The following is a 17,949-nucleotide window of genomic DNA, read 5'->3' on the forward strand; positions in this document are numbered from 1 at the left end:
GGTTGCATGCTGAGCAGGATCTTCAGGAAGCAGATATGACAAAAAGCTGTGGTACACAGGATGGCTAATGATACTTGCACAATGAGTAGAAGGTTTGTTTTATGTGGGCCTCTGTGTGTTTTTGAGAGATGCCATGAAAATATGCATCTTTATTTTCAAAGTGCTGCTTTTGGCAAATGCTCACATGGAACATAGGCACTCACAAATCAGAATTTTGAACTTCGCATGGAAATATGTATGATTGTTATTTCCATCCATTAATAAGACTTGGTGTGTGTTTTTTTACCACAGTTTTTAAAAATAAAATTAATTTATTAAAAAGTTAGACTTAGATACAGATGTTGGAGTAGACTTCTCCATTTCTTTTTCTTTCTTTCTTTCTTTCTTTGTTTCTTTTCTTTCTTTTCTTTCTTTCTCTCTTTTGGCTGCACCCATGACATATGGAAGTTCCTGGGACAGGGATCAAATCCAAGCTGCAGATGTGACCTATGCCATAGCTGTGGCAACAGTTGATCCTTAACCCACTGTGCCTCAGCGGAAACTCCAAGTTTTCCATTTCTATGATAAAGGTTATTGTATTTTGGACAATTCTAGGCTAGACTTAACGGAAGACAGCTCATCTTGTGAATGTATGAGAGCTTTTCTGCAGTGGTACAGAATTTAGTATCCCATAGGCCTATTTCCCACCATGAAATAGGAACACTTCATTAAATCATTGTATACAAGGCCAAGAATAGTGTTGTGGAGAGGATGTGGTATAAAGCAGAATCCTGTGATTTACACAGTATAGGATACCAAGCCCTAGAGCCCTAGGTTCAGTAACAGCAACAACAATAATAATAGCAACCAATCTTTGAGTGTTTCCTATGTACCATGATCCCTGCTTTGTTATATATCATTGACTCATTACAGTAACCCTATGAATAGGTGGCATTATTATTACCGTTTTAGAGGTGAGGAAACTGAGGTTCAGATTGCTTAAAGAACTTCCTCAAGGTCAAACAGCTTGAAGGGTGTATGGTTTGAAACTCAGGTCTGTCAGACCTCAGAGACATGCTCAGCCACCTCCTCACACTGCTTTCACTCAAAGTCTGGTATGCCACTTAGACAGATCATACATTTGGGCAGGTCAGCCTTCCCAGCCCTAGTTTCCTTATCAGTAAAATGGACCTGATCCTGCCCTAGGGACCAGGGGTAATTGTGTCTGGCAAGGGAGAGACTGCTTCATCCACCTTACTAAACTAAATGAGGATGATTTGGTACTGCTGTAACATATTAAAGTGGTCCGACAGCTGCTCTGGTACATCATCCTTTACATTTAACAGATATTCTTTCTCGTGTGTGTTTTTCAGCAACTCCATTCAAGCGTGAGAACAGGGAATCTTGAAACCTGTTTGAGGCTGTTATCTTTAGGAGCACAAGCCAACTTTTTTCATCCTGTAAGAAAGCATGAATTGATTCAGATATTCATTTGAAACTAAATGGGTTGCATTCATGTCACCTTTAGATTATTTAATTTGCTTTTTTTGGTATACTTTTTATTGATGATTCTCAGGAAAAAGGAAATACCCCACTCCATGTTGCCTCCAAAGCAGGGCAGATTTTACAGGCGGAATTATTGGCAGTATATGGAGCAGACCCAGGCACACAGGATTCTAGTGGGAAAACTCCTGTTGATTATGCAAGGTAAGAGACTAGATTCTTGTCACTTTTCTCTGGGATTATTTTTATTATATATGATTCATTGTTCAGTGACTAAATTGTATATGGTTAGCATTTAACTCCTTCAAAGATTTACATTCTCTTATTTTGCAGATAAAGACATTTCAAACTCATAGATCTTAGAGCCAGGCAAAGTCAAGGAAGGTAGAACCATTAACCAGGGTGCTTAGCTTCCAGTCTTTCACGTAATCCTTTGTGGCTCAGTGGTATTTGAGCCACAGTAAGAGTCCAGATCAATTATAAAGAATCGTAGCCCCCACCTCTCAGTTTTTTAATACTTTGAGTCATTGCTTGAACTGAAAAACAAATCTACATGAATAGATATGTGATTAAACAAGTATTGTAGAATGTTTTTTTTGGTCCTATCCATGGCATGCAGAAGTTCGAGGGCTAGGGATGGAATCTACCCACAGCTGTAACCAGAGCCACAGCAGTGACATTGCCAGATCCTTAACCTACTAAACCATGAGGGAATTCTGACAAGTATAGTAGAATGTTAACTGCAGGTTTTAGGGAGTGGGCGTCTGGGTGTTTGCTCTAAAATTCTTCAAATTTTTCTTTTTTACATTTTTCTGTATTTTTGTCTTTTCAGGGCCGAACACCCGAGGCATAAGGTGGTTCCTAGGCTAGGGGTCAAATTGGAGCTGTAGCCGCCAGCCAACGCTACAGCCATAGCAACGCCAGATCTGAGCTTGCTCTGTGACCTACACCACAGCTCACAGCAACACTGGATCCTTAACCCACTGAGCGAGGCCAGGAATCAAACCCGTGTCCTCATGGTTGCTAGTCGGGTTCATTAACCATTGAGCCATGACAGGAACTCCAGATTTTTCTTTGTTTGAAAATTTTGGCCATGAAATGCTGGAAAATAAGTAAAATCAATCCATAAATTAGTCTTGGATATCATTTAAAGGATAGTAGATGGATCATTCCTTCTTTTTCCAAGTTAACTTTATTAACTGCAAAAAATTATACTCAGCTCTAGGAGTTCCCTGGAGGCCTAGCGGTTAAGGATTTGGTATTGTCACTGTTGTGGCTCAGGTTTGATCCCTGGCTTGGGAACTCCTGCATGCGCTGCATGCAGCCAAAAAAGAAAGGGTTCGTAAATGCATGTAAGTGTTAAATGAGGCAAAATAATGTAAAACTCATTACCAAAATGGAAAACAGATCCTAAAAAAGACATTTATAGGATTTCTTCCTTGTGGCCTAAATCATTAAGAAATATTTTTAGTTGGTCTTTAAAGAGTGGGTTGGATTGATTTGTGTGTATGACAAGGAGCTAAAGCATTCTGAGTGAGAAGAAAGGCGTGTGTCAAGTTCAGGAGGGACAGATAGACAGGGCATGTTTGACACAGCAGGGGACCTGACTGGATACAGCAGAGTGTGTCTGGGAATAATAAGAGCTAAGGTATTGAGGAATACAGTCTTTCATCAGGTCTAACATTCCAGTGATTGTTTGGGTCATCATTATTTCATAAACCACTAAAAAGAAAAAACTCAGCCAATTAAATGATGTACCATCAACTGTATGATACTTCCTGATTTCACAGATGCTAAACAAATAAGAAAAAAAAAAAAAAGACGTGCATCACAAATCAAAGACGTGTGGTAGGTTGGAAAATATTTTGTAGTGACTTGTATGTGGGAAGAGAAACTGGCAGAGACTATATTTCATCTTTTAAGAGGAAGAGAGCCCTCAGTAAATGATACTTATTATCAGTTAACTTGGAATTTCCTCTTATACCTTGCATATAATAGTCTCTCAGTGTAATGATTTATTTATATTCCCTGTTACTGAAATAATTTCTAGCAACTTAAATATTTGTTTCAGAGGCAAACTTAATATTTTCTGTGATGGAAGTTGAAGACAAGAAGTGAGCTTTGTATTAGGTTGGTCTGACTCTCCCTGAGTTAACGACCTTGAGGTGGTTACTGAACTCTCATCCAGAAGTCCAACTAGCTGCATGAGAAACATCTAGGGGAAGGGCCCTTTTCACAGTATTTTTTTTTTTTCTTTTCTTTTTAGGGCTATACCCTCAGCATATGGAAGTTCCCAGGCTAGGGGTCTAATCAGAGCTGTAGCCGCCAGCCTACACCAGGGCCACAGCAACGTTGGATCCGAGCCGTGTCTGCAACCTACACCACAGCTCACGGCAACACTGGATCCTTAACCCACTGAGCGAGGCCAGGGATCGAACCCACAACCTCATGGTTCCTAGTCAGATTTGTTTCCACTGTGCCATGGCGGGAACTCCCCTTTTCACAGTATTGATGTCCACACTCATCCCATCCTTACTGATTCAGCATTTCCAAGGGTGAGTCCTAGACATCTGTATATTTTTTAAGGTTAATTTTTGAGACCCTCTAGACCATTTATTAATTTTGTTTTCTACCTTGTTGAAGTTATTTTTTATCCCCCTTGAGGTCTTTGAATTCCTTGCTAAGTATTCTGTCCTATAAATTGATAAACAAAGGGGGGTAGTTGAGATTATGAAAACAATTTTATAAACATGGGAACCAAAGTAGACCTTGACAGTTTACCTCACACAAAAAGGTTAATTATTCTAAGAAGTCACATTTGATAAATCGCTCAGATGTCTCAGGGGGACGTCTCTGTATTTTTCTATTCTAGTGTCAGTGGCCAGTGAGCAATATAAATGGTACTTTGTTTTCTCTTGGTAGGCAAGGAGGGCACCATGAGCTGGCAGAACGCCTTGTAGAAATACAGTATGAGCTGACTGACAGACTGGCCTTCTATCTCTGTGGCAGGAAACCAGGTGAGTGAAATGATAGCAGCCTCTCCACACCTCCAGCCAGTCAGTCTCTGGAAAAACAAGTTGGGACACTGTTATTTATGGTCTCTGCTTTAACGTATCCTTGAGAAAATTGCAAGTAAGGATTTCTATTTAAAATGATAACTACAGCATTTTCAGTTATATGTGAGATGTGTAATGTTGGTCAGATCTTGAATTTTAGTGTTTAAGACTTTAGCTCCACAGTAATGACTGTTTCAAGAACCAAAGAACCAAAACTGAAATTTGCACCACAGTTCTTGTGAGTAATGGGAGTAGGAATGGAAGAGCAAAGCAATAACTTTTGTAGTTATTTGAAGAATTCTGCTATCTAAGGAATAGGAAAAAGTAAAAAAAAAAGTCAACTTTACCATTAACCAGCTTTGTCCTTAAGGTAGAACTGGGGTCAGCAAACCATGGTCCATGGGCCACGTTTTGTTTGTTTGTTTTGCTTTTTCAGGCCACATCCGTGGCATATGGAGGTTCCCAGACTAGGGGTCAAATCAGAGCTATGGCTGCCGGCCTATGCCACAGCCACAGCAAGTTGGGATCCAAGCTACGTCTATGACCTACACCACAGCTCACGGCAACGCCAGATCCTTAACCCACTGAGCGAGGCCAGGGATCGAACCTGGATCCTCATGGATCCTAGTCAGGTTTGTTACTGCTGAGCCACAATGGGAACTCCTGGTTTTGTTTTTGTTTTAATAAAATTATATTCCAAGATGGTCATACCCACTCTTTTACATATTGGCTAGGGCTGCTTTTGCACTACAGCAGTAGGATTGAGTAGGTAAGTTGAGTAGTTGCAACAGAGACCATGGCCACACAGCCTAACATATTTACTACCTGGCCCTTTGCAGAAAGAGTTTGCCAACCCCACATACGTGTATACTGTGGTTCTCCACCCTGGTTGTACAGCAGAGTTAAGAGAGCCTAATGTGGTTCCAGGTCCTGGTGAGATGGAGTAACACATCCCACCCTGTCTCTCTTGCTGAGCACAATTAAAAATCTTGGGCCAAATTTGTGGACTAGCTAGCTAAGGACTAGCAGATGGATTAGGGAACTCAAAGTACCATCAAGCTGATGGTGAGTGTCTATTTACTTCTGATATGGCTTCTAGGACAGCATAAAACCTAGAACTGCATAACAGGTGCAAAGAAGCCTTCTATGTCTGATCTGAGGAGCAGGAAGTGGGACTCCTATAGGACAGAGAGAATAGGGGAATTCCCCTGGGTTTCAGGGGTTTTTTGTGTTTTGGTTTTTTTTTCTTCCTTTCCCCTCCTCCCCCCACCCCAGGGAGTCCTGTGGCTTTAGTAGTGGCAACACAGGTGCCTAAATCTCTGACCAAGAGCCTAAGGGGAATCCTGATTGTTTTTGTTTTTCTCTTTATTCTCTTGCCACTTGGTCTGGGAGGTAGATAGAGCCTAACCTAGTCAGTTGCCTGCTAAAATTAAATATTAACATTCTCCATAGAATTTAAGGAAGACTTGCAGTCTTCATAGCATAATATGCAAAATATCTGGGATATTGTCCATAATTACTTGATATATGTAGAACCAGAAAAATCCCAAAGACTTGCAAGGGAAAAGGTAGTTAACAGATGCCAACCCCAGATGACTCAGATGTTGGGACTATCAGATAAAGATTTAAAGGAGTGCCTGTCGTGGCGCAGTGGTTAACAAATCCGACTAGGAACCATGAGGTTGCGGGTTCGGTCCCTGCCCTTGCTCAGTGGGTTAACGATCCGGCGTTGCCGTGAGCTGTGGTGTAGGTTGCAGACGCGGCTCGGATCCCGCATTGCTGTGGCTCTGGCGTAGGCCAGTGGCTACAGCTCCGATTCAACCCCTAGCCTGGGAACCTCCATATGCTGCGGGAGCGGCCCAAAGAAATAGCAAAAAGACAATAAATAAATAAATAATTTATAGTTGATTTAGGAGTTCCCGTCATGGCACAGTGGAAATGAATCTGAGTAGGAACCATGAGGTTGCGAGTTCGATCCCCGGCCTCACTTAGTGGGTTTAAGGATCTGGCATTGCTGTGGCTGTGGCGTAGGCCAGCAGTTGTAGCTCTGATTTGACCCCTAGTCTGGGAACCTCCATATGCCATGGGTATGACCCTAAAAAGCAAAATAAAATAAAATAAAAAGTATAGTTGATTTAAAATGTTGTGGCTGTTTCTGCTGTACAGCAAAGTGATTCAGTTATACATATCTATATGTTCTTTTTTGTATTCTTTTCCATCGTGGTCTATCCCTGGAGATTAGATAAAAATTTTTAAAGCAGATAGTAACATTATGCTCTAAGAAGCATGAACATTCTTGAAACAAATGGATTATAGACAGTCTTAGCAGAGAAATAGAAGATAAAGAAAAGAACAGGAGTTCCCCTTGTGGCTCAGCGGGTTACAAACCTGACCAATATCCATGAAGATGTAGGTTCAATCCCTGGCCCCACTCAGTGAGTTAAGGATCCAGCATTGCTGTGGCCTGTGGTGTAGATTGCAAACGCAGCTTGGATCCAGTCTTGCTGTGGCTGTGGTGTAGGCTGGCAGCTGTAGTTCCGATTCTACCCCAGCCTAGGAGCTTCCATATGCTACAGGTGCAGCCCTAAAAAAAAAAAAAAAAGAAAAGAAAAGAAAAGAAAAAGACAATAAGTAAATAGAACTCAGTGGATGGGCTTAATAGCAGATGCATGTGACAAGGAAGAGAGTCAGTCATTTGAAAATAGATCCCTAGAAATAATCCACTTTAAGCAACAGAGAAAAAAGTTGGGAGGAAAAAGAAACAGCAGAGTCTCAGGGCCCTATGGGACAAAATCAGAAAGTCACTTTTTTTTTTTTTTGGTCTTTTTGCCATTTATTGGGCCACTGCTGCAGCATATGGAGGTTCCCAGGCTAGGGGTATAATCGGAGCTGTAGCCGCTGGCCTACGCTGGAGCCACAGCAACGCCATATCCGAGATGTGTCTGCAACCTACACCACAGCTCACAGCAATGCCAGATCCTTAACCCACTGAGCAAGGCCAGGGATCAAACCCGCAACCTCATGGTTCCTAGTTGGATTCGTTAACCACTGAGCCACGCTGGGAACTCCAGAAAGTCACATTTTTATCAACAGACTCCCAGAAAGAGATCAGAAAGAAAGTGGTGCAGAAAAAATATCTGAAGAAATATTGGCTAAAAACTAAATTTGGCAAAAGACATAGACTTAGGATTCCAGAGGCACAGAGAACTCCAAACAGGATAAACTCAAAGAAATCATCACTCAGATCAAAATCAAACTGCTAAAAAACTAAGAAAGAAGACCTTTTGAAAGCAGCCAAATAAAAAAATGATATATACCATATAAAAGAACAATTATTTGGATGACTGTGGGTTTCTCATCAGAAAGCTTGGAGATGAAAGGAAGAACAATATTTTTTCAGTGCTTAAAGAACTTCAACCTAGAACTCCATTTCTAATGAAAATAACCTTCAGGAATGAAGACAAGACATTTTAAGGTGGAAGAGGAAGTTCCTGTGTGGTGTAGTGGGTTAAGGATCTGGTGTTGCTGCAGCTGTGGCACAGGTCACAACTGCAATGCGAGGTTCAATCCCAAGCCCAGGAACTTCCACATGCTGGGGGTACAGCAAAAAAAAAAAAAAAGAAAGAAAAGAAAAGAAAGAACATAAGAGAATTAGTTCCTGTAACAGAAATGCTAACAAAGGTTCTTGAGTGGAAGGGAATTGATACCAGAGTGAATTTTGGAGCTTCAGGAATGTAAGAAGAACAATAGAAATTATAAGTATTTGGATAAATATAATAGCCTATATTTTCTTAAGTTTTTAAAGATATGTGTGACAGTTTAAAGCAAAAGTTATAACATCTGATAGGGTTTTCAGCATATGAAAATGTAGTACACCTGACAGTTACAAGATAAAAGGGAGAGCATAAAAGAAGTATGGAGGTAAGATTTTTACATTCTTAGAATAGTAAAATATTTCTAAGTAGTTTGTAAAAAGTTATATATGTTATAATCCCTAGCACAACCACTTTAAACAGACTATACAATGAAAATGGTCAGAAACTCTAGAGATTTAACTCTAAATTAAAATGGAATGTTAAAAATTACCCAGATAAAAGTTCCTGTTGTGGCTCAGCAGATGGAGAATCCGACTAGTATCCGTGAGGACTCGGATTAAATCCCTGGCCTTGCTCAGTGGGTTAAAGATCTGGTGTTGATGTGAGCTGTGGTACAGGTTGCAGATGCAGTAACACTGGATCCCATGTTACTGTGGCTGTGGTGTAGGCTGGCAGCTGCAGCTCTGATTTAACCCTTAGCCTGGGAACTTTATGGTGTGGCCGGCCCTAAAAAGCAAAAAAAAAAAAAAAAAAGCTTCCCAAATAATCAAAGTATATCTTGATTCAAAATGTTCAAAAAAAGAGGAAAAGGGAGAGAGAGAGGAACAAAAAACTGAGGTCCAAATTGAAAAGATCCAAGTAGACACACATCCAGAAACAGCTTCAAAATACATGAAGCGGAGTTCCCGTCGTGGCGCAGTGATTAACGAATCCGACTAGGAACCATGAGGTTGCGGGTTCGGTCCCTGCCCTTGCTCAGTGGGTTAACAATCCGGCGTTGCCGTGAGCTGTGGTGTAGGTTGCAGACGCGGCTCGGATTCCACGTTGCTGTGGCTCTGGTGTAGGCTGGCAGCTACAGCTCCGATTCGACCCCTAGCCTGGGAACCTCCATATGCCGCTGGAGCGGCCCAAGAAATAGCAGCAACAACAACAACAACAAAAAATACATGAAGCAAACTTTGATAGAACTGAAAGGGGAAAAGTCAAATCCGCAATCACTGTTGGAGAGTCTTCATTTAGTATTAAGTAGAACTAGAGGTAGAAAGTCAGCAAGGATATTGAACTTAAACCATACTATCAACCAACTGCATTTGGTTGGCATTTACATCATCTTCTACTTAATGACCTCACAACATACATTCTTTTCAAGTGGAGAGTTGAACATTCACCAAGATAGACATATCCTAGCTGATAAAACAAACCTTAGCAAATTGAAAAGAATTAAAATCCTGCAAGGTATATTCTCTGATCAGAGTGGAATTAAGCTAGAAATAAATAATTAAAATATAACCAGCAACTACCCAAATGCTTGTAAATTAAATAACATATTTCTAAATAATCCATGAATCTAAGAGGAAGACTCAAGGGAAATTAGAAAATATTTTCAGACAAACAAAAATGAAAATACAACATACCAAAATTTGTGGGATACAGATAAAGCAATGCTTAGAGGAAATTTTATAGCATTAAATTATTATGTTTGTAAAGGAGAAAGGTCTCAAGTCCTTAATTTAAACTTTCTAACCCTTGAGAAACTAGAAAAAGATGAGCAAAATAAACCACAGTTCACAGCAACGCCGGATCCTTAACCCACTGAGCAAGGCCGAGGATTGAACCTGCGTCCTCATGGGTAGTAGTCGGGTTCATTTCTGCTGAACCACAATGGGAACTCCTAGAAATAACTGTTGAGCATCATAATTGCAAAGCTAGTAAGCCACATGAGTCATAAACTGTATATTGTATTGCTGTATGGCAATACCGCTTCAGCTGGTTCACAGTTTTCACCAGTGAAATCATCTGAGCTGGGGTTTTCTGTAATGGAATGTTTTTAAGTACAAATTGAAATTCTTTAAAATTCAGGCTTATATAGGATAATGTGAGAAAAAGAATATATTTTTGGGTCACTTTGCCATACAGCAGAAATTAATAGAACATTAATATCAACTATAATAGAAAACAATAGGGAGTTCCCATCATGGTGCAGGGGAAATGAATCTGACTAGGGACAATGATGTGGGTTTGATCCCTGGCCTCGGTCAGTGCATTAAGGATCTGACGTTGCCATGAGCTGTGGTGTAGGTCGCAGACACGGCTCAGATCTGGTGTTGCTCTAGCTGTAGTGTAGACCAGCGGCTTAGCTCCGATTCAACCCCTAGCCTGGGAACCTCCATATGCTATGGCCCTAAAAAAAAAGACCAAAAAACCCACAATTTCTAAATGTTTAGAATTCACATTTGAAGTTTTGCACATAAAACGAGACTATTCTACCAAATATTTGAAGAAGAAATAACCATTAAAAAAATTGTTTATTTATTTATTGTCTTTTTTTTTTTTTAAGGGCCGTACCTGTGGCATATAGAAGTTCTCGGGTTAGGGGTCGAGTCAGAGCTGCAGCTGCCAACCCACACCACAGCCACAGCAATGCCAGATCTGAGACACAAATGCAACCTATACCACAGCTCATGGCAATGCCAGATCCTTAACCCACTGAGTGAGGCCAGGGATCGGACCCACATCCTCATGGATCCTAGTCAGGTTCTTAACATGCTGAGCCACAACAGAAACTTTTAATAATATCCTCTTTACATGGTATTTTTTTTTTAGAAAATAGGGACAGAAGGAATACTTCTTAAGTCATTTCATGAGGCCAGCATTACCTTGATACCAAACCCAGCAAAGATGGCACAAAAAAATAGTCCTTGTGAACACAGGGCTCAACAATTTTCAAACACAGTTCTCAACAAAATGTTAGCAAGTTGAATCTAATTATGGTTTGTTTTTTTTTCTTTTTAGGGCTACACCCTAAGGTATATGGAAGTTCCCAGGCTGGGGATCCAATCAGAGCTGTAGCTGCTGGCCTGCGCCACAGCCACAGCAACACAGGATCTAAGCCGTGTTTGTGACCTACACTACAGCTCACAGCAGCACTGGATCCTTAACCCACTGTGCAAGGCCAGGGATTGAACCTGCTTCCTCATGGATACTAGTCGGGTTCATTACCACTGAGCCACAATGGGAACTTGTCAAGGATTTTCTTTTTTCTTTTTTTCTTTTTGGGGCCAAACCCATGGCATATGGAAGTTCCCAGGCTAGGGGTCAAATCGGAGCTACAGCTGCCAGCCTACCCCACAGCCACAGCAACGTAGGATCCGAGCCGTGTCTTCCACCTACACTGCAGCTCATGTTAACGCCTGATCCTTAACCCACTGAGCGAGGCCATGGATCAAACCCACAACCTCATGGTTCCTAGTTGGATTCATTTCTGCTGCGCCACGATGAGAACTCCAAGGATTTCCTTATAGACATAGATATGCTGCTCTTAGTTACAGGGAAAAGCAAAAGAACTAGAACAGCCAAGACAGTTTGGGAAAGAACAGTAATAACATGGGAGAAATCATACCACCCAACTTTAATACTTGCTATAAAGCTCTGCTGTACTTAAGACAGTGGTTATGGTGAAGAGATGGGCATACAAATCAATGAAATTACATAGAGAATCCAGAAATAGACCCACACAAACATGGTCAGTTGACTTTTTAAAAAATGTAAGTATTGTTGCTTTATACAGTGTTGTGTTAATTTATACGGTACAGCAAAGTTCAGTTGACTTTTGACAGAGTTGAAAAGATAATTCAGTGGAGGCAGGATAATACAATATGTGGTATTGGAACAACTGAATAGCCATGTGCATAAAAATGAACTTCAACCTAAACCTTACACCTAGAATAAAAACTAACTCAAAATGGATCATAGATCTAAATATAAAACGTAAAACAATAAAACTTTTAGATAAAACATAGGAGAAAGTCTAAGTGATCTTAGATTAGGTAAAGTACTTCGACCTAATACCAAAAGCATAATCCATCGAAGAAAATATCCGTAAATTGGACTTTGTCAAAATTTTAAGCTTTTGCCCTTCGAAAACTGCAGTTATGAGAATAAAAAGACAAGGCACAGCCTGGGACAAAATATTTGGAAATCACACATCCAACAAAGGACTTGGATCCAGAATATTTATACTTAAATACTTAAAATTCAACAGTAAGAAAACAAATCCCCTCAAACTTGGAGAAGGTAATATACATATGGCAAATAAGCACATGAAGAGAGAAGTTCTTTTGCTATTAGGGAAACAGATTAAAATCCAGTGAGATGCCATTGCGTACCTATTGGAATGACTAAAATTAAAAAAAAAAGCAAAATATGGAGTTCCTTTGTGGTGCAGTAGAAACGAATCCGACTAGTAACCATGAAGTTTCGGGTTTGATCCTTGGCCTCACTCAGTGGGTTAAGGATCCGGCATTGCCATGAGCTGTAGTGAAGGTCGCAGACTGGTTCGGTTCCTGCGTTGCTGTGGCTGTGATGTAGGCCAGCAGCTGTAGCTCCAATTAGACCCCTAGCATGGGAACCTCCACATGGTGCAGGTGCAGCCATAAAATGCAAAAACAAAATTAAAAACAAGGAGTTCCCGTTGTGGCTCAGCAGTTAACGAACTGGACTAGGATCCATGAGAAGGCAATTTTGATCCCTGGCCTTGCTCAGTGGGTTAAGGATCCGGCGTTGCTGTGAGCTGTGGTGTAGGTCGTAGATGCGGCTCAGATCCCGAGTTGCTGTGGCTCTGGTGTAGGCTAGTGGCTACAGCTCCGATTGGACCCCCTAGCCTGGGAACATCCATATGCCATGGATGTGGCCCTAAAAAGACCAAAAATAAATCCATCCATCCATACATACATACGCAAAAAAACCCAACAATACAAGTGCTAGGGAAGATACCCAACAGCTGCAATTCTCATGCATTGCATTTGGAAAACAAAATGACAGAATTGCTCTGGAAAGAAGTCGAGCAGTTTCTTACCAAGTTAAACCTTATAGGTTAATCTGCTTATAATCCACCAGTTCCAGGTATTTACCCGAGACAAGTGAAGACAACGTTTACACAAAAACTGTATATGAATGCTCTTGGTGGCTTTATTCATTGGTATGATCCGTGTTCTCCACAAGCTTGATTAGGACCCAGTCAACAAGCATTATAGGAAATGGAGCCCCTCTGTGGATCTTCCAAGCCCACTTGGGCCAGCCCTGTTTCATGCTAATTGGTTAATTGAAAGATAAGCCACCAAAGCTCGAGGAAGGCCCATCATCCCACAAGGAGAGCTGATGGAAGCCTGCTCTGAGCTAATTCAGCTCCCAAAATGTCATCAGCTATAATGGGGACAAACAGCATAAGGATTAGGGTGAGGATAGGCTTCTTGCTTAATGATGTTTGAGGTCTTTGTACCACAAGAAAATGAGAAAATTATCCTTGCTACTGGCCAGACTTGGGGAATTTGTAACCAATCTGGCAACTTCTCTTCCTCACGTAGTTTGTAGTTATAGGAAAATACTGATCACAGAACATAAATTGAGAAAGTAATGGTGGTGTCCCTTTGCAGATCTTAGCAGTATTTATGTGAACAAAACTTTGGCTCTGTTTGTATTTCAGATCACAAAAATGGACAGCACTTTATAATACCTCAAATGGCTGACAGGTAAGGCCCTTGAAATACTAGTCAGTTTTATCTGTCACTAATATTTCCTTGGTTGTATAGTGTTTAAGTGTGTTATATTTTGTGTTTAACAAAGCCCATACATTTTTCTCTTTTATGGCTATGCAATTTGGAAATAAGACGGCTGTAAGTAAACCACCATATAAAACTTAAATTTGAAAGAGCACAAGTAACAAATTTGCTAATAAGAAAATTGAAGTCACTGATACTGTCACAGTTTTAGCCAGTTGTTACAGTATATTGTGTCTATAGATAGATTATAGAATATTTGTCACATAAGAGAGTATATCTTTTATCTGTGACAAGGATCGGCAAATTTTGTTGTTAAGGGCTAGATAGTGAATGTTTTAGGCTTTTTGGGCCATGCAGCCTCTGCCAAACTACTCAGCTCTGCTGATTGTAGATGAAAGTGTCCAAGGGCTTATCTGTTTCAATAAAATTTTATTTCTGGGTATTAAAATATGAATTTTATATAATTTTCAAATGCTAAGAAATGCCGTTCTTTTTTTGTTGTTGTTGTTCCCAACCACTAAAAAAAGTATAAAAACCATGAGTAGCTCATGGGCGGAACAAAAAGTGGGCTGTAATCTGCTGACCCCTGGTCTCTAAGGTCAAATGAGTTCATGGCTGCAGAATGAACCTTAAACCCTTATTTGTCCAATTACCTTTGCACCAATACTGTCAAGAGTTTATGAAATGATTAAATGCTATTCCACAGGTAATCTTGCCAGTCTGGTTTTTCACATTCTTCCCTTTGTGTATTTTCTCCTATAGCATTCTTTTTAATACTTAACAATTTATGACTTCTCACATAAGGGGCCTGGGGACTAATCTGGCAAGTGTTTTTGCCTTTAGTTAGTAGATGATTATTTTTCTCCAAACTGTGTTGCATGATTATGGCATTTCTAGGTGATACTTTCAGCCAAGTTCTGTTCCATTTCCTCACTGATTGGGCTGTAGAATTTTGGCCTCTGACCATGTCCATAAACTGTAATTAATATCTTGATCCTTTGCCTGTCTTAATCTACATAGCTCATGCAAGTGTTTTTATTTATTTGCTTATTAGTTTTGTACATTTTCTTAGCAGCCTGGATTTGTCTGAATTGGCAAAAGCTGCTAAGAAGAAACTTCAGTCTGTGAGTATCTCTTTCCTAGTGAACTCCAGTATTGGAAAACCATGTGTCCTGCTAATACCAGTTCTCAGCCCATTACCTAACACATCAAATGACTTTGCTTCTTGTTCTCAGATGTTAAATCAGAAGTAGACAATCTAGGCACAGTTTAGTATATCTAATTTATTGGCTCTGCTTCCAACAATGCCATTTTCCTCTGTTATTTTAAAAGTGAAGGCTGTGCTTTTGATATTAGGAAGTGGTTTCTCCCTGTAAGAGAGGTCCCTGGTATCTCTCAGTGTAAACAAGCAAGTGGGACACACTTCTTGGGATCACTTCCTGTATGCTCCTGGGATGCTAGAGAATGATAAAAGCTGAAGCTGGGATGGTGAGTCCTGCAGATTGACTCGCTGCCATTTAGTAGCCAGCTGCTGTTGCTAACTGTCATGCACATCCTGTACCATTCATCATAGCCTTGTAAATGTAGCTTTTAACAGCTGGTTCTGCCCTGGCTGTGTGTGCTATTTGCCCAGTTTTGCAGGTTACAAGCTCACACAGTATGCGTGCTTCTTTCCATGCTGCCCATTTCAGCCTTAGTCAGGACCTTGGGAAATCTACTCCTCTGGTAACAATTTCTCTCTGTTTAGTCCTCACCCTATGCTTCCCCAGCCATTTTAACCATCAGATTACTCACCTCAGCTGTTCTCATTGCTCTCAAGATCAGAACCAAGAATCTTATCATCTTTTCATAACCTTTAAGGGCATCATCCAGCTCTCACCCTTCATTTCTTGCCTGGCTTCCCATCTGGTCCCTAGTGCGTGTGTACGTGTGTAAATTGGGGGGGGGGGGGGTGTCCGTTTAAATATTTCTTTAAGGGTTGGCACTCTCTGAGGCCACCTTTAAGTCCTCTTTCAGGAACCATCTTTTGCCTGCAGTGTTTTCCTTTCCCAGCTACCCTCCCTGTCATTATTCAAGTAGCTGACATCTGACCCGCTTCACAATGTAGGTAGGAGTTCTTCCAAAGCCTAACTCTGAACTTGCAACTCCCCTAATTTGTGGCTTATTCTTCATTCCCCTTTTACAGTGGACTCTTTACTAGAACTTCATATAATATTGAGTACTAAATAATCACATTAAATGACTATCTCATTACTAGCATTTAACTGTATTATGAAATAAATGTATTTTATGCAAGTTGTTTGGTGTCTCTGTGTTCTGTATCTACAGTTTTGTGTGTATGTGTTTTAATTGCCTTAAGTTGAGGTCATATAGTAAACAATTAAGATGATAAACTTTGGAGTCAGATAGCACTGCATATTCTGTCATTTCCTTTTAATTACTTAGAGTATGTAAGCCCATTATAGCTAAAACCCAAGCTTCCCTTGACTATCCTGTCCTGCATTTGCTAGGCTGAAAGCCAGGGTATGTCTATAATATCTCTAGCGTGTGACAGGCACCAGATAAGTATCTGGGACAGTGTTGAGTGTAGCTCTCAAGAACTTGGGCTCCGGGTCAGACTGGTCAGGTATAGATCTGGGCTCTGACAATCTCCTTCACCTCCCGTTCCTTGCTGTTCCCCCACTAGAAAGGGAGTTCCGGATCCAGCAGGGGCTGCAGAGCAGAACTGCTCAGTGAGGGTGAGCTGCCCCCACCCTGTGGTCTCTACTCATCAGTGTCAGTTTAGTGTTTATCCTACAGTATCTCCCTCCCTTCCTTCCTTCATCTCTACCCTCTTCTTTCCTTCTCCCCTTCCTTCCTCCTCCCTTCCCTCCCTAATGAAAAGCTGGGAGAAATATAGTAAGACTAACATATTCCTTGAATTAGTAAATGTTAACATGTTGTGAGACTTAAGTTGCGTCTCAGGTCCATGACTTCTTGGCTTTGTGACTTTAGGCAAGCTGCTAACTTCTGTGCCTTAGTATCCTTCTCTGTAAAGTGGGATAATAGTAGTTCCCATATTCAGAGAGGTGTTGTATTTACTGTGATGATATTTGCAGGGTGCCTGGAATGTAAGCCTTCAACAGTGTTGCTGTTGTAGTTATTGTTAGTAATAATAACATAAGCTGGAGCCCCATAGAGGAAAGAAATGGCATATTTCTTTTTTGTTTTTTTTTTAGGGCCGCACCTGCGGCACATGGAAGTTTCCAGGCTAGGGGTCGAATCAGAGCTACAGCTGCCAGCCTACACCTCAGCCATGCCAGATCTGAGCCATGTCTGCAACCTACACCACAGGTCACAGCAATGCCAGATCCTTAACCCACTGAGCAAGGCCAGGGATTGAACCTACAACCTCATGGTTCCTAGCCAGATTCGTTTCCGCTGCACTACAACGGGAACTCCAAGATGGCATATTTCTGATGCAAGTTCAGTTTCCCAATCCTTCATCACCTTATTCAACAAAAGGCTCTCAGGGTTTATTTTCTAATTAGTTAATTTTTTTTTTTTTTTTTTTGCCACACCTACAGCATATAGAAGTTCCTGGGCCCAGGGACTGAACCTGTGCTACAGCAGTGATAATGCTGGATCCTTAACTGCTAGGCCACTACAGAACTCCTCTCAGAGTTTGTTTTTAGCTATGTAATGTACCCACACTAGAGAAAATTTGGAAAATAGAGAAGGGGAATCATTCTCATTCACTATATTCTTAGTGGATTCAGACTCAGTATTTTGGCATATTTTTTCTATTTCTTATTTTGAATGCATATCTTTTTTTTTAACTGCAGCATAACTATAATTATAGACTAGTATATCCTGCTTTTGTCACATAACAATGTGTTATACCCTTTTTAACAAGTTCCCGTGAGGTCTGTGCAGTCATTTTTAATTCTGCATTAAATACCTCTGGTCATTGTGTGAGTGGGTACCTATGAGTCCCCATCTCAGTGATGAGTGCTGAACAGGAGTGTCAGGAACAGTAGAGAATGGAACAGATGCAGC

General features: G+C 40.7%; 1 protein-coding gene across 13 annotated transcripts in view; it reads left to right on the plus strand.

Annotated features, from left to right (window-relative positions):
* The window catches only part of GIT2 (GIT ArfGAP 2), a 55,590-nt gene that overhangs the window by 8,083 nt on the left and 29,558 nt on the right, over positions 1-17,949 (plus strand). For 11 of the 13 annotated variants that reach the window (XM_047760106.1, XM_047760096.1, XM_047760099.1 and 8 more), the window contains exons 5-9: positions 1,353-1,439; positions 1,556-1,686; positions 4,405-4,499; positions 13,836-13,881; positions 14,984-15,035. In XM_047760106.1, the coding sequence (XP_047616062.1) occupies positions 1,353-1,439; positions 1,556-1,686; positions 4,405-4,499; positions 13,836-13,881; positions 14,984-15,035 (411 nt within the window). The remainder of the gene's footprint in view (positions 1-1,352; positions 1,440-1,555; positions 1,687-4,404; positions 4,500-13,835; positions 13,882-14,983; positions 15,036-17,949) is intronic. The other 2 variants (XM_047760101.1, XM_047760097.1) reach the window with 1 other exon arrangement.

The sequence above is a fragment of the Phacochoerus africanus genome, chromosome 15, assembly GCF_016906955.1.
Source record: "Phacochoerus africanus isolate WHEZ1 chromosome 15, ROS_Pafr_v1, whole genome shotgun sequence".
Classification (NCBI taxonomy): domain Eukaryota; kingdom Metazoa; phylum Chordata; class Mammalia; order Artiodactyla; family Suidae; genus Phacochoerus; species Phacochoerus africanus.